Genomic DNA, 24,535 nt, shown 5'->3' with positions numbered 1-24,535 from the left:
GCAGACCAGCGAGTTCCAAATAGACCCATCATACTAAAGCAGCCTTTTTCAACCAGGGTTCCTTCTGGGTTTTTCAGGGGTGCCTTGGCAAAATGCCTAAAAACCTTCTGGTGTAGGATGCATGCATGTGCTCCCCCAACACTCCCTCCCCCCGCCGACGCCCACGGTGATTGTAGTAAGTCCTGGCCTTTGATTCACGGGCCGGGATCTGCTAATGATTGTACACAGTACAGTGACAATGTATAGTGTTGTCACTGGTGATGTCTGTTTGCTTCAGTTAGTGTCAGATTACCTGCAGCACCGTCGCTGTCCCATTATACAGTAAGTCACTGATTACTGCCAGTAGTATAAAAAAAAAAATATTCCAGTGTATTCCAGCCCTCAAAATTTCAACTCGCCTGCTTGCATTTTGACGAGTTGAAATAAGTTGAGGGAATATATGGCCATGGGCAGGCTTTAGAAGTGTGCAAGCGCAGTGCTGAGGCTAGCCCAGGCTCAGACGGGATGGACAGCCGGGCATGTAGTTGGTGACATAACGGCGGCGGCGCCTTTTATGAATTACAGGCTACCGCAGGGGTAGCTGGGCCGACCCAGGGACACGGCGGCCCGAGTGCGGAGGTGTTGCATTAGTTCCGGCTGCAGCCTCAGAGACCTGGACAGTGTGCCTGGAGGAGGCCAAGTACAGGAGAGGCGGGGAGCAGAGACCAGGCAGAGGTGGTACAGCTATCCTCCCCACCAGAGGGTAAGACCAGCCGGGAAGAGGGAGGAATGCAAGTCCCAGACGGCCATGCGTGCGGAGCAGTGCCAAGGTATGGTGGGAATTGTAGCTCACTACTAATAATGTCCAATCAGTGTATAGGAGCTGTGCGTCTACCCCCTACCTGCCTGTAGAGTGCTGGGACTTGTAGTTCCACATCTGCAGAACAATGCCAGGCTGCATGCTGACAGGAGGAGAGAGCAAATGGCCATACACTGTTCAGTCTGATTGTACAATCTCCTGTAACATGACCATACACTGTACAATCTCTTTTTAAAGTGGATCTTCAGTCCCACTCTGGACAGTCTCCTGCCCCTCTAGTCCCGGGTAGATGTGCCGATGGAAGAGCCAGTTGGCACATCTGCCCACGCACAAGGACTGGAAAGGATTCGGGCATAAGGGGGAACTCTGCAGACCCTGACATAAAGGGGAGCTCTAAAGTAAAGGGCAATACTGCAGAGAGCAGACTCTGATGTAAGTAGAAACTCTGTAAAGGGAAAACACTGCAGACCATAATGTCAGGGGGAACGCTGCCGACTTTGATGTAAGGGACAACTTTGTGGACTGTGATGTAAAGGGGAGCTCTGTAGTCTGATGCTTTAACCGCTTTCAGCCCTGGAAGATTTTACCCCCTTCCTAACCAGAGCACTTTTTGCGATTCGGCACTGCGTCACTTTAACTGACATTTGCACGGTCGTGCTACGTTGCACCCAAACAAAATTGACGTCCTTTTTTTTCCCCCACAAATAGAGCTTTCTTTTGGTGGTATTTGATCACCTCTACGGCTTTTATTTTTTTGCGCTATAAACAAAAGAGCGACGATTTTGATAAAAACGCTTTTTTTTTTTTTTTTTTTTTTACTTTTTGCTATAATAAATATCCCCCAAAAATATATAAAAAAACTTTTTTTTTTCCCCCTCAGTTTAGGCCGATATGTATTCTTCTACATATTTTTGGTAAAAAAAATCGCAATAAGCGTTTGATTGGTTTGTGCAAAAGTTATAGCATCTACAAAATAGGGGATAGTTTTATGGCATTTTTATTAATATTTTTTTTTTTTTTTTTTTTTACTAGTAATCAGCAATTTTTATCGTGACTGTGACATGGCGGACACATCGGACAATTTTGACACATTTTTGGGACCTTTAGCATTAATACAGCGATTAATGCTAAAAAAATTGCATTGATTACTGTAAAAATGTCACTGGCAGTGAAGGGGTTAACCTCTAGGTGGAGCTGTAGGGGTTAAGTGTGTCCTAGGGAGTGTTTCTAACTGTGGGGTGGAGGGGCTGTGTGTGACACTACACTGATCGCCGCTCCCGATCACTGGGAGCAGAGATCAGTGACAGTGTCACTAGGCAGAACGGGGAGATGCTTGTTTACATTAGCATCTCCCCGTTCTTCCTGACCATGAGATGATCGTGGGTATCCTCGCGGACATCTGGTCCATGGGACCAATGGTCACGGAGCTCCCGCGAGCGCCCGCAACCCGCCTCTTAAAGGGCAACGTACAGGTACGTTAATCTGCCTGTTCGTGCCCTTCTGCCACAGTATATCTGCGTTAGGCAGTCGGGAAGCTGTTAACATCTATGACAGCTTGAAGTCTTTTGTGGGATTTGTGGATGAGGCTCTTCATGTTCTCAGATACAAGACAGTGACAGAACCACTGATGGCACAACTCTTTATGTTAATACAGACCCAATGCCACTCGCCCTAATCAGGTATTGTTGCCATAGCCAAGCAAACTACACTGAAGGAAAAGGTGGGGGAGACCTCAGATGAGGGAACCCCGAGAGGTAGAACGGCTACTAAGGCAGCAAAGGGCAATACTAGAGTCTGGTAAAAATATACAAAAGTTTATTCAATGTAAAGAATAAAAACATAGCTTGGAATTCTGAGAAATCGGGAAACATCTACACTAGTTATAGTTTATAAAGTCCCACACTGCTGAAATAGTGTGGTATACAGACATGTAAAAACAACTTAACAAAATAACAACAAAAGGTCCAGACACCAAATTGCCATATACACAGAGGTCGTCATCGGTAAATACCGCTTAAAGCGGAATTCTGCTAAAAAAAAAAAAAATTCAGCAGCTACAAATACTGAAGCTGCTGACTTTTAATAACTGGACACTTACCTGTCCCAGGGTCCAGCGATGCGGGGGGGTGAGAAGCCCCGCTCGTCTCCCCCTCCTCTGCGGCGCCGGCGTTGTAAGTATGGGCGCCTGGCTGTGGCTTTACACCAGGCACCCACTGCACATGCGTGAGCTGCACTGTGACTGGCTGGGCAATCATCTGGGACCTGTGACGTGTCCCAGATGATTGCCGAGGGGGAGGGGGGAGAGGTGACCTCCCTTCCAGTGCTGCGGTGCGCCGGGAGGAATTGGGAGCTGGGACCCTCTGAAAAGAGAGTACCGGCTCCCCCCCTAAAAAAAGACACGCCAAATGTGGCATATCAGGGGGTCACCTCCCTTAAAGCGGAAGTTCCATTTTTGGGTGGCACTCTGCTTTAATGGGTGTAGCTGAGAGGAATTCACAAATGAGGAATCCTGTTAAGGCGACCTATGTGCATATGACCCCCGGGGATATGGGAAAGCAGTGACTATAGCAAGCCTATTATATGCTAGGTGGGAGGTATCTAGTACTAGAGCTCCTGGTATGGGATCACAAGTTGTGTATCAATGCATACAACTTCTGAGTTCTTATATTTTGGAGCTGCATATACAGTGGTCAGATAAAGATGCGTGGAAGTGACTTCTGTCACTTAAGTATTCCCTGCAAAAATTATGTGATGTTCTGCATCTAATGATTACAACTAGATAGATGCACCCAGATTGCTGCTGATCACTGATGGACAATAGATTAGTCTCAAAATATGTGCATTGGATTGACTGCTGGTTCCTAGGAGGCACACGGTGTTAAGTCTCAAGGTGAATGCCTGCATGTGTGCAATTCTTCCAATTCACAAATTCACTGATATGCCAGAAGTAGTCATATATACAACAGTCACACATAGACATATAGATGTCAATAGCTAGCAATGCCAAGAGGTTCTGACCGCAATAGAGAAGACTTCCGCTTGATGAACATATTGTATACCCAGGAAAAAGGTTGGGACTTTAAATGAGGTGTAGGACGTGTGAGTCCAATGCCTCCATCTCTTATATGCGAGACAAAAAGGAGGTTTGGGACTTTAAATGAAGCATGTACTTAGACGCAAAAGCGCACTGTGGGTCTGTAAAGTGTTTTTATTAACATATACTAATACAGATAAGGTAAAACCACAATGCAGGTATGGTAAGTGAAGCTATGACATAAGATATAATTTGTACACATAGTAACATAATATGGAGGTGAAGTGGTATCATGCCCACTATCAACATCCATATTGCACATGATTTAGCACAAAACATTGTCAGAATGTAACATGGTCAGACATAGTTGGTAAAATATATAAATGTAATTGTATATGATGATGTAACTGTGGCATCAGAGAAAGCTCGATGCGTTTCGTGGATATGTCCACTCATCAGGACCATATGCAATATCTATAATTATAATGAACATCAGTCTGACTGATGGAAAGTATAAAAAGACAGATAAAATGAGTAAACCTCATCTACCAATAATCACAAAGATGGACAGTGGGTGTAGCATGTGGTGGCAGGCACAAGTTGCACTGAGAACATCACATCTTGTGGGAGCTGAGGCAGGAATATACAAAGGCTTGGCATCAGGTGATGTTAAAGGGTAAAGTGTGTCGGGGAGTGTATTCCCCATGTGAAAAGAAGTGATGAAGTATAACTCCTCAACAAGGACCTATGGGAACAAATTTGGAAATATGAGTATATCAATGATCATTATATGAGTATAAACAGTGTTGAACCCAGTAGAGGTCCTGGAAAGTGATGAAAAAAACTTAATAGTGGTGAGCCCATGTGTAAAAATAAATACTGAGATAACCTAAGTGCAAACTTAAAAGGTGAAATGTGCTTATTAAACAAGAGAACAAGGGAGTGGAAAATGGGAAGGAACTGACCACCAGAGTAGATACCAAAAACCAAAGTAAGCCTACCATGATGCTGTGTAAAAACCACACCAGCAAACGAAAAACCCAACTGGTGTGTGAAACCCCTGAGGTAGCAGGCCAAAGTGAAGGCTTGCTTACCCTATGGGGTGTATATACCGCCAACGTCACGCTGGCGTATGTAGAGGAGGAGGCGCCGGAACCTGAGCAGAATAACCACTCAGCAGTTGGCACTAAAAAGACTCCCTTGTACAAATTGCTGATGGATGATCACAGAGCGTGGGCGTGATGTCGTCAATACTAACGTCACCCGCACGACATTGGAGGCATGGCGTTGACGCACAGCGGGACGTCCGCCCGATCACCTTGCAGAGGCATGAGGGGAGGGGAAGGACCATGGTGTGCGTCGCAGCTCCCAGGACATAAAGAAACACAGTAAACGCCACATGACCGGCCAATCAACACAAAAATGCAATGTAAGAAAATGAATGTAAGAAATTGAGCTGTGAACAGCCATGTGTGTAGTAGTGTAAAGAGCACTCAAAGGTGCCAAAATGTTGCTGATAAGTAATCCTATGTTCGCACATCATGAGTTGCAGATGTGAAAAAATATATATCAGAGTTTGCTGTCCATAGTAGCATGCTTCCATCCCTGAATTAATATACACAGGAAAAAGGTTGGGACTTTAAATTAGGTGTAGGACGTGTGAGTCCAATGCCTCCATCCCTAATGTTATGTTACTATGTGTACATATTACATCTTATGTTATAGCTTTACTTACCATACCTGCATTATCTGTATTTAGTATATGTTAATAAAAAACACTTTACAGACCCACAGTGCGTTTTTGCGTCTAAGTACATGCTTCATTTAAAGTCCCAAACCTCCTTTTTGTCTCGCAGATGAACAAAGAAAGCAGAAAAATAGGCTATTGCAGAGGTGCATAACAGTTCTGAAGTAGGGCTTGAGGCAGAGAGGAGATCCTACATTACCAGATCCTGTAGCTGATGATACAAGTACCTTCCATTCTTACGGCCGCAATCATGAAATCCATGTGTCTCAGGCCATCCATGGCAAAGTAGAGAGACACTGCTGCTTCATAGCCGCCACGAGCGGTGGATTCATGCAGTGACTGCGGAGTATGCCGCGATAGTTCCAGGCGGGATCCGTAAGCTCTTTTAGCCATCAGTCAGGCTTCTGCTCTCCCAATGCCTGATGAATTGGGGATCGTTTAGGTGGCATCACATCACCGTGATGATGTCAACGCGTTTTGCAACAACAAGTGGCATAGCTTCGTCTGGACGGGGAGGGCACTAACGCACACCAAACCCTTTAATCTTCTGTTGTGTGGTAGTGAAGCCACAAAGGAGAAAAAAGGGGCAAGGATGAGGGGGGAAGAATGAAGAGAGGAGAAAAACATCATACATACATGCACCTAAATTAGGAATAGAATGTAACGAGGAGTTCGGGGGGAGAGAGAAAATGTTCATAAGGGGTAAAGTCAAGATTGGAGTAAGGACTGCAGATTCATTTCCGTGTTGAGGCCCTGGGGAATGAGAGACTTCAACTTGAATATCTACCACTTTTCTTTCTTTAGTAGGGTACGTCTCCCCTTGATGGTAGTTTGAGAATATAAATCCCCTTTACTTTTTAGGCCATCTGTTTTCCCTTCATGGAATTGGGCGAAATGTTTCGCTACTGGTTTTTCCTGATCTTTTTCAGGGTCTCTCCTTCTCTTTCTTAATATCTCATAGATATTCTATCCTAACTTTTAGGGGCCTCTTGGTTTTGCCAATGTACATCTTGGACATGGGCAGGTGACCATATAGATTACCCTTGTTGTCAAGCAGTTTATTGGATCCCTGATTTCAAACTGATTCTGTCCAAAAGCATCCGTAAAGATACTAGTCCTATCTACAAAGGGGCAGATTTGGCACTTTGTGCAGGGGTACATCCCCTTACTTTGGGGGTATTCCGACAGCCATGTGGAGCTCGGTTGTTTAGTGAACTTGGAATGTATCAAAATATCCCCGAGATTCTTCGCTCTACCATCTTGGGACAATTTCCAACAATGGTAGCAAGGCCTGTATTGTTAGTTAATATTTCCCAGTGTTTTTCAAGGACTTTACGTACGGCTTCCCATTGGGCTCCGTAAGTAGTTATTAGTCTTACAGGGCCAGGTTCCGGTTGTTTTCCTGTCTTAGCAATTGGATCTGTAGAGAGTAGACTTTCCCTACTTCGTGTAGTGGCCCTGCGTTTTGCATGCTGGATCTGTTTATGCGAGTATCCGCATTTGCGGAATCTCGCATAAAGATCCTTACCTTCCTTTTGTAATTCCTTCAGGTTTTGAACAGTTTCGCTTAATCCTCCGGGCATTGCTAGTTATTGACATCTATATGTCTGTGTGACTGTTGGAGCTGTATGCAGCTCCAAAGTATATGAACTCCGAGGCTCTATGCATTGATCCACAACTTGTGATCCCATACCAGGAGCTCTAGTAGTAGATACCTCCCACCTAGCATATAGCAGGCTTGCTATATTCACTGCTTTCCCATATCCCCGGGGGCCATACGCAGCACAATAGGTCGCCTTAACAGGATTCCTCATTTGTGAATTCCTTTCTCAGCTACATCCATTAAATGTTATTTACCGCTGACGGTCTCTGTGTGTATGGTAATTTGGTATCTGGACCTTTTTGTTATTTGTTTAGTTAGTTGTTCTTACATGTCTGTATGTCCATTGTCTGTGTACCACACTCTATTTCAGCAGTGTGGGACTTTATAAACTATAACCAGTGTAGATGTAACCCGATTTCTCAGAATTCTGAGCTATGGTTTTATTCTTTACATTAAATAAACTTTTGTATATTTTTACCAGACTCTAGTATTGCCCTTTGCTGCCTTAGTAGCCACTTTACCTCTCGGGGTTCCCTCATCTGAGGTCTCCTCCATCTTTTCTTTCAGTCTTTATCTTCACAGATGGTAAAGCTGCCCATTCCTCTTGACAAAAAGCCTCCAGTTCCTGTAAATTCTTGGGCTGTCTTGCATGAACTTCACGTTTGAGATCTCCCCAGAGTGGCTCAATGATATTGAGGTCAGGAGAGTGAAATGGCCACTCCAGAAACTTCACTTTATTCTGCTGTAGCCAATGACAAGTCGACTTGGCCTTGTGTTTTGGATCATTGTCATGTCGGAATGTCCAAGTACGTCCAATACGCAGCTTCCTGGCAGATGAATGCAAATGTTCCTCCAGTATTGATAACAACATACTGCATTCATCTTGCCATCAATTTTGACCAAATTTCCTGTACCTTTGTAGCTCACACATCCCCAAAACATCAGCAATCCACCTCCGTGTTTCACAGTAGGAATAGTGTATCGTTCATCATAGGCCTTGTTGACTCCTCTCCAAATGTAGTGTTTATGGTTGTGGCCAAAAAGCTCAATTTTGGTCTCATCCCTCCAAATGACTTTGTGCCAGAAGGTTTGAGGCTTGTCTCTGTGCTGTTTGGCGTATTGTAAGCGGGATACTTTGTGGCATTTGCGTAGCAATGGCTTTCTTCTCGCGACTCGACCATGCAGCTCATCTTTCTTCAAGTGCCTCCTTTATTGTGCATCTTGAAACAGCCACACCACATGTTTTCAGAGAGTCCTGTATTTCACCTGAAGCTATTTGTTTGTTTTTCTTTGCATCACAAGCAATTTTCCTGGCAGTTGTGGCTGAAATTTTAGTTGGTCTACCTGACTGTGGTTTGGTTTCAACAGAACCCCACATTTCCACTTCTTGATTAGTGTTAGAACACTGCTGATTGGCATTCTCAATTCCTTGGATGTCTTTTTATAACCCTTTCCTGTTTTATACAGTTCAACTAACTTTTCCTGCGGATCCTTTGACAATTCTTTTGCTTTCCCCATGACTCAGAATCCAGAAATGTCAGTGCAGCACTGGATGAAAGGTGCAAGGGTCTGTCAGGAGTTCAGATATGCATTGACCTTTTATACACACACACAAATTACAAGCAAACAGAACACAGGTGAGGATGGTTACCTTTTTAATAGCTATTCAAACCTCTTTGTGTCAACTTGTGTGCATGTTATCAGGCCGAAATCACCAGAGTATGTAAACTTTTGATCAGGGCCTTTGGGTAGTTTATGTTGTGATTATGATTTAAAGAGTAAACACAGTTGACTGATAATAAATGACTTCAGCCAAACACTATGAGTGAAAAAAGTTTTTGTATCATCATTCATATTCTCTGAAAAATGGCCAAGAAATCATAAATTCTGCCAGGGTATGTAAGCTAGTGTATATAAATTATAATTTAGTTTTTCAACACCTTAGTGGCTCAGGTAGGTTTTACATGGAGAAGATGAGAGGGTGTATATAGTGTAAATCCGTTTTATCAAAGTTAAAAGTAGTTGAAATCGGTAAGCATTACACTCACATTTAAAAATAGATTATACAGGCAGAGAAAACAAATCAGTGTTCCAATACTCGTGGTTTGTGTTCCATAGAGTGGATGTGACGCCACCGGAAGTTCCAGCTAACACATTTCGCCCCTCCCTGGAAGCCTCTTCAGAGGGCTGAGAATATATATAGATATAGATATATAGATATCTATATATATATATCTATATATATATATATATATATATATCTCCTGTATAATAATAATTTGTATTCGAAGTAGAACGAGAGTCAAAGCATTTTTTTTTTCTTTTTGGAGAAGTAAAATAAGGGAGGTTACTAACCCCTGTCAGCAAAAAAAAAAAAAAAAAATTCATCTGTGTCCTATTGAAATTTCCCTTCACTTCCTGTCCCATAGTCAACACAGAAAGTGAGAGGAAATTCCTGTAAAGTGAGGGAATCCTGGAGTGTCACTCGAACTAGTGTCCCTGTTGGAAGATTTCTCCTCCTATTCCTGTTCTGGAGTCAACCCAAATTTTGGGGTTTTCTTTTACTTTAACTTTTGGCCATTACGATAAACAGGACAAATAGAGAGGGGAATCTTCTTAATGCACGCACAGACCCTGACCAGTTCTAATCTACACACTCTGGCTCTGGCAGCTAAATGGGGGAGTGGGTAAAAAGGTTGAAGAAGCATGCTATCCAGCAAAACTGAAGGGCAAAGTGCAAGTTCACTAAAAGCATGCCGTAGGATGCTGATGATATGCCCATTTCTAAGACTCATAGTGTGAACTTACAGATTGTCTTTTACTGTAAAACATGGGACGAATAAAATCACTTTTTAAATAAATCTACTTCATTGAGTTATGTTAGGTTGATTTTTTTTTATGATATACATTTTTCCTTTTATTCTAGAATCACAATTCTAACAACCAACCAAGTGATCTCTCAGCTGGTGACTTCCTTGATAATTGTGGACATGAGGACAGTGATTATCTTGATGATCAATGTCAGAGTAAGGTATGATGAATTTTAAGAAATATTTAATTTGTCAATTATATTTAGGACAGGCAGCAAATACTTCTATAATGCTTCCTTTCTTGTTCTTTGAGGGACACAGGGTCCAGTGACATTTGTCATATTGCCACACATAGCAAGATTTTGACACACAAAAAACAAAAAAAAACAACAAAAAAAACCGTGACCAGCTGCTGGCTTATGTAGCTTTCCATATTGGTGTATCCTTTGCAATAGCTTTAAAGTGGATGCAAACCCTCACATATACCCAGTGAAGTGAACAGCCTCAGATGAAACCAGTCTCCCTACCTAAGTTTTACATGTATATCTGCTGTCTTCAACTTGCTTTATTCTTTAGAATTTTTACATCGGGTTAGAATTTTCACTTCCTCATTCAGCAGCGGGAGTGTAGGCTTGGCTTACACTGGGAGACAGCTTATTGGAGGAAAGGCACACCTCCCCACTCCACATGGGCAGAAGAAGGAAGATCCTTTTAGAGCTGTGCTGTTAGAAGAAAAGCTCTCTCCTAATCTATTTATAGCAACCTCCCACACTCACATTTTCAGCTGCTTTTATCGCCTGTCTGAGAACTTGTCAGAAGTTATCATGCTGATAACAGAAGAACAAAACAGCAGAAACACTGGGGACTTGGTGCTTTAGAGAGTGATAAGAAAACACTACAGAAATGTGTCTAGGTCAAATTTCATGAATTGGGTTTACATCCACTTTTTTACCCGAACTTCACTGGATTGGACAATTTCAGGGTCTTCCTGGATTGGGACCTTTTAGGCATTGGGTTCCGTTTGTGATGTTTTCCAAACCTCTGTGTACTGTTAGAGTGGTTCCTAGATTCGGAACCATGGTCTTTTTTGTGATCTAGTCTTTGAAGACTCATGAAAAAGTAAGCTGTGTGGGCTGAGCACCAAGAGCGACTTAATTTATCAGAAACTTTCGAAGTAATTTATTTTTAACTTTTTTTTTTTTTTTTTAATATATCTCCATAGAAAAGGTGCAAACACAGGAATTGAGTGATAGGTGGAGTGTTGCATAGGCACACCCCATGGTCTTGAGGTGGCATCTTTCCACCACTGCTCCTTATCTCAAGAGACATGCGGTTTCATCTCATTTAGCCCTTGCAGCTTTCTACGGCTACCACAGTCGGTTCGTAAGTGCTGTAGACTTTTACCTTGTATTTGAGCTAAGTTGTTTGTGGTGCAACATGTCTGATCCCAAACACAAAAGAAACAGTCCTGTTAAATGGAGTCTCTCCAGCTTACGATCTATTAAGGTTTCGGGGGTGGCCTGCAGTGTGCCCTCTCCAGGTCCTGACATAGAATGCCTGGAATCTTATCCCATGCTTGAGTTCTTACTGCAATTATGTAGGATTTTATGGGCCAAATTGCAATTTCAGTTGCTACTTCTATCTGATGAGAAGTCTCAAATCTTTGCCAGATGAAGTTGTCCCTGAGGAGTCAGTCATGCACCATAACGCCCAGGCTCTGAGACCATTTTCACTCTTGTTGAAGCAGAGCTGGTCAACTTTAAAGATGGAGGTGCAGCCTGCAGCTTCTTTTAGCGCTGCTACCGATCTGGAGTCCCTAAGAAAGGCCCTAAGACCACTAGAACTTTTCCCATGCCCACTTTGTTCCCCCAAATGTTTTGTATGCAGAAGTGAATTGTTCCGCTGCTGACCCAGCAATGTGTCTGATTAATAAAGCTGATATGATCTCTGTAGATGTACCAGTCTTTAAGAATCCTATAGATGAACAGCTGGAGAAACTCTTCAAAACCTTGTTTCTTTATCGTACATCATGGGACACAGAGCCTTAAGTAATTACTTAATGGTTATAGGCCACCTTCAGGTGATGGACATTGGTTATACCCAATCCAGGAAGTTCACTCCCTATGTAAACCCTCCTCCTTCCAGAAGCACATCAGCTTTTTCGCCAGTGTCTAAGGTGTTGGTCACGAGTGAAGATGTGCTCTGAGGAGCTCCAGGAGGGATCCATGCTGGTTTTAAATAGCCTCCATAGACCAGATCCATCCAAAGTGCCATTGAGGCCTAAAAGGTTGGTACATCATATCCGAAGCACGAGGTTTTTGCCTGTAATGCCTCTCTTTGTAGGGCTGGACCCCAGGAACCCAGGGCTTTGGTCTTGCTACATTACCTAGCTTTCCTGGTGGGGTGCTTTACCGGTCAAAGGGAGTTGGAACCCTGATATCTAGTGACCCAGTCCTTGAAGGGTTGCTAAATGCAGCCCGCCGTGATAGGTGAAGGTTGGATTGTCTGTTAATTCAGCAAATCCTGCGGCGGAGATAAGGTAAGGGAAGGAACTTGGGTATTAAAAACACCTATGTATTCTTCCATTAGGGAAAAAATGTTGTCATGCCTTAATTCTCCACTAGAGGGAGTCTATGCCCATACCTTACTCTGTTGTCTTCACTGTAAAACTCAGTCTGTGTGTGTCTGCAGCAGCGTGTGCAAGAGGATTTTTTTCTCAGGTAAAAGAAATGTGCCAAATGTTTTCTTTTTCAACCCTAAAGGGACTGGAGGGTTAGGGGGACATCAGCCCCCCCCCCCGGTGGGTCTGTAGACCCGAAAACGCAGCGCACAAGCGAGGGAACATTTTAATAATAAAAGAGAATGTATTTTTTTCGGAGGGGGCAGGGCCTAGGCACAGCGCTGTGAACATCCACGAGGATACACTGCAGGCAGAAAAAAAATCCACAGCTGGGACAGTCTCTCCTCGCTGAAGAGCAGGAAACAAGCAGTCAGAACACATGGACACAGAAGAGCTGTGGGGCACGTGAGGGTTGCAAACTGGCATTCCTGTTACAGGAAGGACACTCCCCCCCCCCCCCCCCCAGCACTAGGCTGAACTTTATAGCAGCTTTATTGTCATGATTATATTCAGCGATTAAGTGCAATTGTATAGTGCATCTGTTTGTTTTTACTTAGGACTATGGAACAGATGGTGCAACTGCTTCTCACATCTAAGCCCCTGACTGAAGATGCCCTTCCTCCACCCTGCAGGGTCTGGAAGAAAGATTAGTGGCTTTAATCGCATTCTCCATTTTAATGGATAGGAAGCGTGCTAGATTCCCCTCCCCCACTTCAGAACCTTTGCAAGGGGAACAGTGGGCTCAGGATAAAGTGTTACCCTCAGTCAGATGAGGAGTAAAAACAAACTGATGATTCCTCTGTGGAGGAAACAATAGTAGATGAACCTTTTTCAGCCTCACAATCTGAGAAATTGCCGATACAAACTCTTACAGAGATCGTTCCACTTTCATGCTGCCCCTAACACAGAAAGCTCGGTTTCTTCCTTGGGTTCCTTTAAAACCTTCTTAGCCTTTGCATGCGTTGCCTGCACATGCATTACTGGAACAGCTTATTTTTGCTGAATGGGATCACCCGGATAAGCATTTTCTCCCTTGTAAGAGATTTTCAATTCTCTATCCCCTGGAGGAGAAAATTCTCCCAACAAAATGGAAAATACCAGCAGTTGAAGCTGAGATTTCCAGTGTGAATAAAGGCCTAACTAGTCCTGTAGACAATGCACAAATGCTTAAGGATCCAACAGATAAAAAGTTGGAATCCCTGTTAAAATCTACTTTTTCCTAGGCAGGTGCCGTTACTCAGCCTGCAGTCTTTGCAATAGGCGTCTGTCAATCACTAAAGGACCAATTTAAACAGGCCCTTAGAGAGATTACTGCACAACAAGCTTGGGAATTGGCTGAGCTACCAAAAGCATTATGCTTTGTCATAGATGCCATTACAGATTCTATTCACCAGGCGGTCCAGCCTTACGCTTATGCTTTTTGCATATGCGTAGAATCGTGTGGTTAAAAAATTGGTCAGCTGAAGCACCATGTAAAAACCTCCTAACTGGGTTCCCTTTTCATGGAGAGCAACTATTTGGAGAAGACTTGGACAAATATATCCAAACAATTTCTAGTGGGAAAAGTACTCTTTTGCCAGTCGAAAGAAAGTATAAACTCCCTTCATTTAAACGGCTCTTTTCCCTGCGCCAGGGGCTTCAGCCTCTAGGCAGTGGCGACGGCCTCCGCCGTCAGACTCTAGAGGAAAACCTCAGGGTCAGATTCAGGCTCAAAAGAAGTCCTGGGGTTGGAAACCTGCAAAGCAGAATCCTAAAGCCTCATCATGAAAAGGCAACCCCCTCACCAAGGTGCGGGGAAGACTTCTGCAGTTTTCAGAAGTCTGGAAAGAGGAAATACAGAACAGATGGGTCATCTCCACGGTAACGCTGGGGTACAAGCTGGAATTTCGGGACTTTCCACCATCTCGCTTCCTGAGGTCAAGCGTTCCCAAAGATCCAGAGAAAGGACAATCTCTGTTTCAGGCACTAGACCAATTAATATCTCAAGGGGTGATCATACAGATCCCCACAAAAGAGCAAGGTCTGGGGTTTTATTCAAATATTTTTATGGTACCAAATGGATATGTCAGGCCCATTCTAGATCTAAAAAAATCGAAATCAGTTTCTGAAAATCCACTCCTTTCGCATGGAGATGATCAGGTCAGTAGTTTCTATCCCTCTAGGAGGAGAACTTCTGGCTTTAATCGACATCAGGGATGTATATCTGCATGTCCCTATATTTCCTGCGCACCAAAATTTTCTTCGGTTCCAGTTAGAACAGCAGCATTTTTAGTTTGTAGCCCTGCCCTTTGGGCTAGCCGCAGCACCCTGGGTGTTCACAAAAGTGCTGGCCTCACCTCTAGCCAGGTTAAGAGAACAGGGCATAACAGTCGTAGGTATTTTTGGTTGCTATATCCTTAGCAAGGAAGGTTTCGGAATTTGCTGCTCGCTCTTGTAAAGAGCAATATTTAATTTTTTCACGAGGACATAGTGGTGTTGCGCCCTCGTCCAGGTTTTTTACCAAAAGTGGTCTCAGGTTTTCACCTGAACCAAGATATTGTCCTGCCATCGTTTTTTCTAAAACCATATTCCAGGGAAGAAAGATCACTACATTGTCTTAATGTGGTGAAAGCAGTGAAAATCTATTTAAAGGCAACTGCTCAGATTCGTAAGACTGATGTCTTATTTATTCTGCCAGAGGGTCCTAAGAAAGGACAGGCAGCGTTGAAATTCACTGTAGCTAAGTGGATTCTGCAAGTGATAATTCAAACATGATTTAAGGGGTAAGATTCCCCCGTTTCAAGTGAAGACGCACTCTACCAGGGCGGTTAGTGCTTCTTGGGCAGTGCGTCATCAGGCCTCCATGGCTCAGATCTGTAAGGCTGCAACTTGGTCTTCAGTGCATACATTCACAAAATTTTATCAGCTGGATGTAAGGAGGTATGAGGATATCGCCTTCGGGTGCAGTGTTCTGCAGGCAGCAGTATAGGTCCTCAAGTCTGGGGGTACCCTCCGGGTTGTGTCTCCCTCCCCTCAAGTAGCATTGCTATGGTACGTCACATTAAGCAATTACTTAGTGGTGTTCCAGCCGAAATTATACTTTTTAAATAAAAATACCCCTATAATACACAAGCTTAATGTATTCTAGTAAAGTTAGTTTATAGCAGTAGTTTGTTATTTTATAAACTTACAGCAGGCCGTGGCCATCTTAAGTCTGGGCATCTGAAGCCAGACTGTATTTCTTCCTGGATTTCATCCTTGCAGATCTCGCACATGCTCAGTGCAGGACAAGCAGTGTAATAGGTGGAAGTTGCCGCCCCTTCCCAGAAGGCATTGCAAACAGGAAATGATGTGGTGGGCCGCGGCCAGGTAGGAGGAAGTGAAAAATGAATACAGCAGATATACAGTAAGTGCTGAGAAAAAAAAAATCCAATTCGTTTACAGTGCACAGTTAGTGAGGGATGCTGAAGAGTTGTAAAAGTGGGTGGAACTCCACTTTAAGGCTCTGTGTCCCATAATGTACGATAAAAAAAATAGGATTTTTATAATCATGGGACACAGAGGTCCCTCCCCCTCTTTTTTGAGATTTAAGTATATTGCTGTACAAAAACTGATGTGCTCCTGGAAGGAGGAGGGATTATATAGGGAGTGAACTTCCTGGATTGGGTATAACCAGTGTCCATCACCTGAAGGTGGCCTATATATAACCATTAAGTAATTACTTAAGGCTCTGTGTCCCATGATGTACTCCAAGAAAAGGATTTCACAGGTAAGCTGTTATAAAAATCCTATTTTTCCCTGGCAGGCCCTACATTGCAACCTGCCATGACCATGATATTTGTCTGACAAACATTAGGGTAATAGACTAAACTTGTGGCACAGTATCCAGCTTTACTCCACACTAACCCTTTATTTGTTGAGTGTTTAGAGTTCATGCTGACGGCCCTGCAGTACTGTGTAGATGTTTAGTGGATGTCTCCCATATAGGTCTGAAATATTGGGCTGCAGGCATGTAGATAGCATTTACTGCACATGCCTTCAGGGGTGAATATCTCTTTGGAGCTGCCTTGGATTCCACCCCCCCATCAAGGATTTTAGGGGAGTAAGAGTTCTCATCTACCCAGCAAAAGCTGAGAATAATAACCCCTCCTCTGAGACAGAGACGTGTTTTATTAGTTACTGCACTGAAAACCCTGGGCCCCTAAACCTCCAAACCTGCAGACAAGTACTCTTCAGAATGAAGGGGTCCCCCCACTTTGGGGGTGTCTGTTGACCTTTGCCGACAGGACGGACAGCAACGCAGTGGCCTGGGTATGAGAGGTGGTTTTAACAGGCTATTCTGCTCCCAAGCCCCTCCTCACTTCTTGTTTTCCAACCTTCTGGTGTAACTCTCTGCTCAGATTAGCAACTCTGGCGGTTCTTCTGGGGCAAGAAGTTTTCACCTCCAGTTGTTTGAAAAGGTTCCAAGGATTTTACTCTAACCTTTTTCACCGTTATAAAACCAATAGAGGAATACACCCAATCTTGGAACTTAAGACCCTAAATATCTTTTATTCGGTCCCAAAATATCTGCATTGATTGCACCGGTGTATGATATCCTTCTTTCATCATTTGTCCTTTTGTAGACATCAGAGATGCATACTTGCATGTCCCGAATTTATCCAGCACATCAGTGATTACTTTATTTTGCTGTGGGTCCTGGGCACTACAGTTGATGGCCCTGCCATTTGGTCTGTCTTCTACACCCTGTGTATTTAACCAAGCTTCTAAGTCTTACCTTGTTACATTCCCAGTGTATCCCCATTGTGGGAGATCTGGATGACCTTCTGGTGAGGGAACAGGTAATCTTGAGGAATTCTGACTTTTTTTTACAATCCGGCCAGGATCAAAAATTCACCCTGAGTACTCAAAGTTAAAATCTTGAGATCCTGTTCCAAAGATAGTTAGCCACTCATTCCTTGATTAAGACCTTTATAACAGGGTGTTTTTTCAAGTGGCTCCCCTGTGTCTCAGTGGGAATTGAATTTGGTTTTTGCAACAAAAATTGCTCTTTTGAAACCCATATTCCTCTTTCCACGCTTGCTCACAAGGTTTTCTTCCTTGTTGCTGTCACCTCTGCAAGGCATGTGTCTGAACTGGCTTCTTTGACCAGTAAAAAAACCTACTCTAGTATTACACAATGACCAGGTAAAATTGAGGCTTAGAGCCTCCTTCCATCCTAAGATGGTTTTGGCATGTCATCTTAACCCACGACATTGTGTTTCCTCCCCTCTGTTTGGCTCCAGTACATAAGAAGGAGATTAAAGAGGAGTTCCAGTCAAAAAAAAAATTAAAAGTCAGCAGCTACAAATACTGCAGCTGCTGACTTTTAATTGGACACTTACCTGTCCCAGGGTCCAGCGATGCGGGGGATCGAAGCCCCGCTCGTCTCCCCCTCCGTTCAGCGGTGCCGGCATTGCAACTGTGGGCGCCGGGCTGTGGCTTTACAGCCTGGCACCCACTGCGCATGCGTGAGCGACGCATCGCGCCGTGATTGGCCGCTCAGTCACCTGGGACCTGTAATGGGTCCCAGATGATTGACAGGAGGGAGGGAGCAGAGCCGAGCCCTTCCTGTGCCGAGGGGGAAGTGATGTCACCAGCCCAGGCACTGGAAGAGGCAGACTACGAGGGACCCCCTAGCAACAGGCATTTAGAGGTAAGTAAAAAAAAAAATATCCAAATGTTTTTTTGTATTTTTTTTTTTTTTTAGGATTTTTCATGTAATTTTGTTTTTTTAGGGTGGAACCCCACTTTAACATCATTGTAGAGCTGCACGATTCTGGCCAAAATGAGAATCACAATTTTTTTGCTTAGAATTAAAAGATCACGATTCTCTCACGATTCTCGCAATGTAAAATCTTTCACATTATACAAAAAAAAAAAAAAAAAAAAGGGCTAACTACTGGTTAGATTTTTTTTTTTTTTTTTTTTTAAATTCATTAAAGTAATTTTTTCCAAAAAAATTGCATTTGAAAGACTGCTGCGCAAACACAGTGTGACATAAAATATTGCAACAGCCACAATTTTATTCTCTACGGTGTCTACTAAAAAAATTTATATGTTTGGGGGTTCTAAGTAATTTTCTAGCAAAAAAAAAAGATTTTAACTTGAAACCAACAAATGTCAGAAAAAGGTTTAGTGTTTAAGTGGTTAAACTTTTTTCACTTACACAGGAAGTCTATTCCATTGACAAATTGTTATAATGTTTATACCTAAGTTCAGCTGAATGTTTTGTTTCTTGGCAGACTGCCCGGTTTTTCTCTTCCTTTCTTTTGAGGGCTGTGGCTTCAGAAGAGCAGAGAGAATTCTTTGCATAGAAAGAATTGTGAAACACTTTAGTCAAGATCGCGATAACGATTCTTGCTGATTAATCACGATTCTTGACGATTAATTGTGCAGCTCTACATCATTGTCTTGCTGTAGTTCAGTTAGAAAGACTGACTCACTTTTCATCCCTTATGGTACTCGTAAATGGAAACCAGCTTCTTGTCCCACCATTTCTCAATGCCAAATTAGCATTCAAGCTTATGGTCTTGAGGTGTACATTTCCCCCCTTTCTTGTTAAGGCGGGGGGGGGGGGGGTCCAACCTGCAGCCCAAGATGGCTATGAATAAAGCCCATCACAATATCGTAAACTTAAAAATGTTAATTTTTCTTTTTTTAGTATTTTTTTTGTAAAAATGCATTTACATTTTGCGCATACTTGAGGCTGAAGAAAAAATTGATAGTCTTTTACTGGATTTTTAGCAGTTTTATCCTAAGCCCCGGTTCACACTGAGTCAGCGCGACTTGCAGCGCGACTGCCTCAGGCGACCTGGACACGACAGGGGCGGCGACTTGCAAAACGACTTCTATATAGAAGTCTATGCAAGTCACCTCAAGTCGCCCCCAAAGTAGTACAGGAACCTTTTCATAAGTCGGAGCAACGCAACGGTTCCATTGTACAGAACGGGACGCTACTTGTCAGGCGGCTAAGTCGCCTGACAAGTCGTCCTAGTGTGAACCGACCTTAAAGAAAAATATCCCACTCACAATCACGCCTTATTCATGTCGTCATTTTTCGGTAGTACCTGTATTTGTGTCAACTATTTCTCAGAATAAAGCACACTAAGGGCAAAATTAGACCCAAATTTTTGATGAGCACCTTGAGAAAACTTTGAGAATTGCTACTACAGCCATGAAACCAGATCAAATATCGTACTGGCTTCATGGAAAATGTGTTTATAGTTACATAACAAATGACAAACTATTAAGTCAGTCATCAAGTTTCACTCACCATGTTAGAAAAATGTTCTACGTGCCTTCATCCCCAACGTATCTTCTTCCACAGACGTTACTGCAGCCCTGATTCTTTTTTTTTTTTTGAGCTCATCCAAGTCAGCGGGTAATGGTGGAACATAAACACGTTGTTTTACATATCCCCACAAGAATGTCACAGGGTGTAATGTCTAGAGATCATGGGGGCCAAGAGTGTTATGACAAGTCTTGGGGTCCTGTTCGTTGAATCCAAAGTTGAGGAATGCTTAATTTAGAAACCAACTAACTTAGGGAATGCCCCGTAACAGTGTTTCCCTCAAAAAAGCAAGGGCCAGAAATCTTTGTAAACTAAGCAGTAACTAAACACATACATTTTTGGTGAATCTCGCTCATGCTGTACAAGTTCCTGTGACTTCTCAAGTCCCCATTTGCGAACATTGTGTCCCAAAACTTTACCCCTTAGTTGAAACGTTGTGAGAATCTGTCGTCCTCCATATGACAGAAATCTAAATGTTTTCTTCTGTTACTTACACAAAAAGCTTGCACCAGTTGCAGTTCAGTATGGCCTTAGAAGCAAATGTTGTCTTAACACACGCCAAACAGTTGTTTGAGGGATCGCAAGTTCTTGGCTAGCATGAGAGTGGACTTGTGTGAGCTTTGCTGATATGCCTCTTGAATTTGTTGCATGTTTTCCTCTGAAATGCGTAGTTGCCCTGCTTCCATAAACACCCCGATTCTTCAAATTTGTATATACCAATGCGGAATGTCCTTTGCCACTGGTGGATCAATCCCAAAATGCTGTTGAAATGCACGCTGCTGCGTTAGTCTTGCTAAATTGGGGTACACGGAGTGCCTTCTGTTGCAAAGACGCCATCTTGTTAACGACTGAGGTTAGCGTCTATTTGGGCGCTCGTAGTGGTATCTAGCGCCCATCATTCGAAATTCTAGGTCAGACCCATTCAAGTAGTACAGGTTTCATTCATTGGTGGTGCGTGATTGCACAGATATTAAGGTTTTAAAATCAATACTTTCTTTTTGAAACAAACAGTGGCAAATTTACTAAAACTGGTGTAGCTGTACATGGTAGCCAGTCAACTTCTAGCTTCAGCTTGTTCAATTAAGTTTTGACAATACAACCTGGAAGCTGATTGATTTCTATGCAGAGCTGCACCAAATTTTGCACCATGCAGTTTTAGTAAACCCCCCCCCCCAACTGTATTTTACTGCCTTTTTTTTTACTCCTCCTTCACCAACATGCTGTTGAAATATTTAAAGAAAACCTCCCGATTCTAATTGCATACGTTTTTTATTTTTAACCAATTAATGTTTTTCTCTTTGCATTGCGGCTGGTGGAAGGAGTCAGCAGGGTACTGTACGTAGCTTCATGAAAACATCATGGGATCTTGTCTTAGTACTCATCACACTCCTCAGTCCTGATGCAAGCAGTGGGCTTGCTCTCGAAGAAATGCTAATATCAAAATGCCTTGATGGGTGGATGACAGTCTGGAGGAGTGGGGGTTCCTAAGCAGGCTGCTTTCCCATGTAGCCCTAGGTAACGCCCACATTTAATGCTAAGCCTCCATGACTTAAATCCGTAAAATAGTAAGGTTGAGGAGGAAAGCGCTAGATGATGCTGTGTGTTCTCCAGCTTAGAAAATGAGGCGGGCTCTATCTGGCTTGAAACTTTAGACCAGTAGAGAAGCCTGTACAACTGTGCAAGACTAAAGGTAAGGCTGGGGTTTGGATTTAAAAACACGTTTTTATTTGATTAGGTTTTTTCTGTTTATGGGCAAATTTTTTTTGCACTACTCAAAACGTACGTACAATACCGTATGTGTGTGTGTGTGTGTGTGTGTGTATGTGTATGTGTGTGTATGTATATATATATATATATATATATATATATATATATATATATATATATATATATATATATATATATATATATATATATATATATAAAATGTGTGTGTGTTAGTCTTTGCCTTTCATGTGTGTTTTCTTTTTTTTTATAAATACATTTTGCTTTGTGTTATGGTTAATTGCTCAGTGTTCTCTGTATGCTGATTTCTATTTTTTCTCCAGCTGGAACGATGAACCATTCTTTAGAAAACTCCATTCCATATGAAGATTACTTGAGAATGAAAGCACAGACCATTCCCCCACACCGCATGAAGGAATTCTTAGATTCACTCAATGGAAAGGGAGCTGAGGAAATGCAGCAGTTTGTACACTCTCCAATTTCTGTCTATCAACAAAGGAACCATTTCTTCTACATGGACAGTGCAGATGTGGCAGGGTCTTTGTTGGAGCTTGCTAGGCCCATTGCATCCCCATTACAGCACCCTACAGTAAGTCCTGGAATTCCTCTTGATCAGCATCACCTCCCAATGCACCATGTACAGTTGCGACAGAGCCACAATATTGATGTTCAGCAAGGCCAGACAAATAAGACTTTGCAGCAGCAGGTTGATGTACAGCCTGTTTCTGATGGACAAAATGCTAGCATTGTTGGTTCATCAACCTCACAGGATAGGAGGTCATGTTCATCAGGATTGTCTCAACCAGTAAAAAAAAGAAAATTTGATTTGCCAATTGAAGATGGCTACACTGTTAATCACACATCCATACAAAATGCTCCTGCAGTTCTTGCATTGCCCGTGCAGAGCCAGCAACAAGCCTACATTCCTCTTCGCCAAGAGCTGTTAACTGTAGATAGTAGTCAGTTGTATGGACTAGTACCTGCAAGTTCATCGACTGCTGGACAGTTACCTAATGTGGAGTCATGGGCAATATTTTCTGCCCATGCTACTTGCCCTGAGTCTCAAACTTTAATAAATAATTCTGTACCTCAGGATAACTGTGGATTAGTACAGATGGGAGAAATTCCAATGAATCCAAGCAGCATTAAATTAGAAGAAGGCAAAGAGACCTTTGAAGTGAAAAAGAACCTCTCTGATAAAATGACACATAATGCTGGCACATCTGGTTTTCCTATGTCAATACTAAACATGAACGGGAATATTCAAATTCCATTACCCTTACAAACAGGGGGACGGGTATATCAGTCTTCAAAATACTGGGATCAACAAGTGCAGGTTGGTAACCATAAAATATAGGATGATGGGATGATGAAATAAATGATCATGTGTTTATTTTGCTTGGACTAAATCTTTTTATATCATAAATATGTACTGTATTTATTGGCGTATAACACTCACTTTTTCACCATGAAAATCGGGTGCAAAAAGCGCGTGCGTGTTATACGCCAATACTTCAATTTTAGCTGCCTCAGAGGGGACAGGAAGGGGCTGGGACGAGCGCCGTCAGGTTACATACAGTGAGAATCTTCTGTTTACTTGGCGGCCTCTGTAATAGGAACTCCTGTCTCCTGGGCCTAATCTGTCGGCGCTCGTCCCGCCCCCCTCCCTGTATCCTCTAGGCTGCAAATGGGCATCGATCAGTTTGCACTGATGGCATTGGCGAGACTGCTGCATTGAAGGTAATGGTGAGGCTGATGCATTGATGGCAATGGTGAGGCTGCTACATTGATGGCAATGGTGAGGCTGCTACATTGATGGCAATGGTGAGGCTGCTGCATTGATGGCACTTGTGAGGCTGCAGATGGGCATTGATCAGGCTGCATTGATGGCAATAGTGAGGCTGCAGATGGGCACTGACCCTTATTTTGCTTCAAAGTTCCTTATTTAAAATTTAAGTTTTTTTCCTGAAACTTCCCTCTTAAAATGAATGCGCATGTTATACGCCTGTATGCGCATGTTATACGCCTGTGCGTGTTATACGCCGATAAATACGGTAGTTAAAAATTTTTTTTAAGTTAAGTTCTCAATTTTTCCTCTATTTCAGCCACACTCACACATTGAACAGAAAGTGCTCTGTACATTCGCAAAAGAAAAGATGGTAAACGTGAATGGCAGTTCATGTTTACTATGTCAGTATTTTATGAATGCTCACTCTGGTGTCCATCCAAGACCGACATTCTGATCGAAGTTCATGGTCAGTGAATAGAACATGAACTTTTAGCATGTGGGAAATACAGCCAACATAATGCATAGTGACCTGGCCAGCTGGAAGTGGATCCTTATGCCTTATGTCGTTGGCAGAAAAAGGGTTAAACACAGCGGTTGTTATAAGCTGTCTTACACAGCCGAAACTCATGTGGAATAAAGTCATAGCATTCCAGGTGATCCGTGTTCAATATATACTGAGCCTTATCAAGGGAAATCACAGTGGGGCAAAAGGCTGAGACCGAAAAAATATACAGGGGGAGATTTACTAAAATTGGAGCATTCAGATTCTGGTGCGGGTGTGCATGGTAGCCAATCCGCTTCTAACTTCAGCTTGTTCAATTAAGCTTTGGCAATAAATCCTGGAAGCTGATTTCTTTGCAGAGCTACACCAGATTTTGCACGCTCCAGGTTTGGTAAATCTCCCGCACAGTGCCTTAACAAAGTATTCACCCTCTTTGTTTTCCTGTTTTGTACCCAGAATTAAAATACATTTTTGGGGCTTTGCACCATGTGATGTATGGAACATTACTACTACTTTGAGGGTGCAAAATAGTTTTTAGTGTGACATAAACAAGAACTAAGGCAAAAAGAAATCTTGAGCGTACATAAGTATTCA

At 42.8% G+C, this 24,535-nt stretch overlaps 1 protein-coding gene across 2 annotated transcripts in view; it reads left to right on the top strand.

Moving 5' to 3' along the window:
* LOC141131918 (transcriptional regulator QRICH1-like) overlaps positions 1–24,535 on the top strand; it is an 87,239-nt gene that overhangs the window by 14,227 nt on the left and 48,477 nt on the right. For both annotated transcript variants that reach the window (XM_073619740.1, XM_073619739.1), the window contains exons 2-3: positions 10,110–10,214; positions 21,974–22,986. In XM_073619740.1, coding sequence (XP_073475841.1) covers positions 21,982–22,986 — 1,005 coding nt within the window. In that variant the 5' untranslated portion in view covers positions 10,110–10,214; positions 21,974–21,981. The remainder of the gene's footprint in view (positions 1–10,109; positions 10,215–21,973; positions 22,987–24,535) is intronic.

This window comes from Aquarana catesbeiana, linkage group LG03, assembly GCF_042186555.1.
Source record: "Aquarana catesbeiana isolate 2022-GZ linkage group LG03, ASM4218655v1, whole genome shotgun sequence".
Taxonomy (NCBI): Eukaryota; Metazoa; Chordata; class Amphibia; order Anura; family Ranidae; genus Aquarana; species Aquarana catesbeiana.
This window is presented reverse-complemented; position numbering and strand designations above follow the sequence as displayed.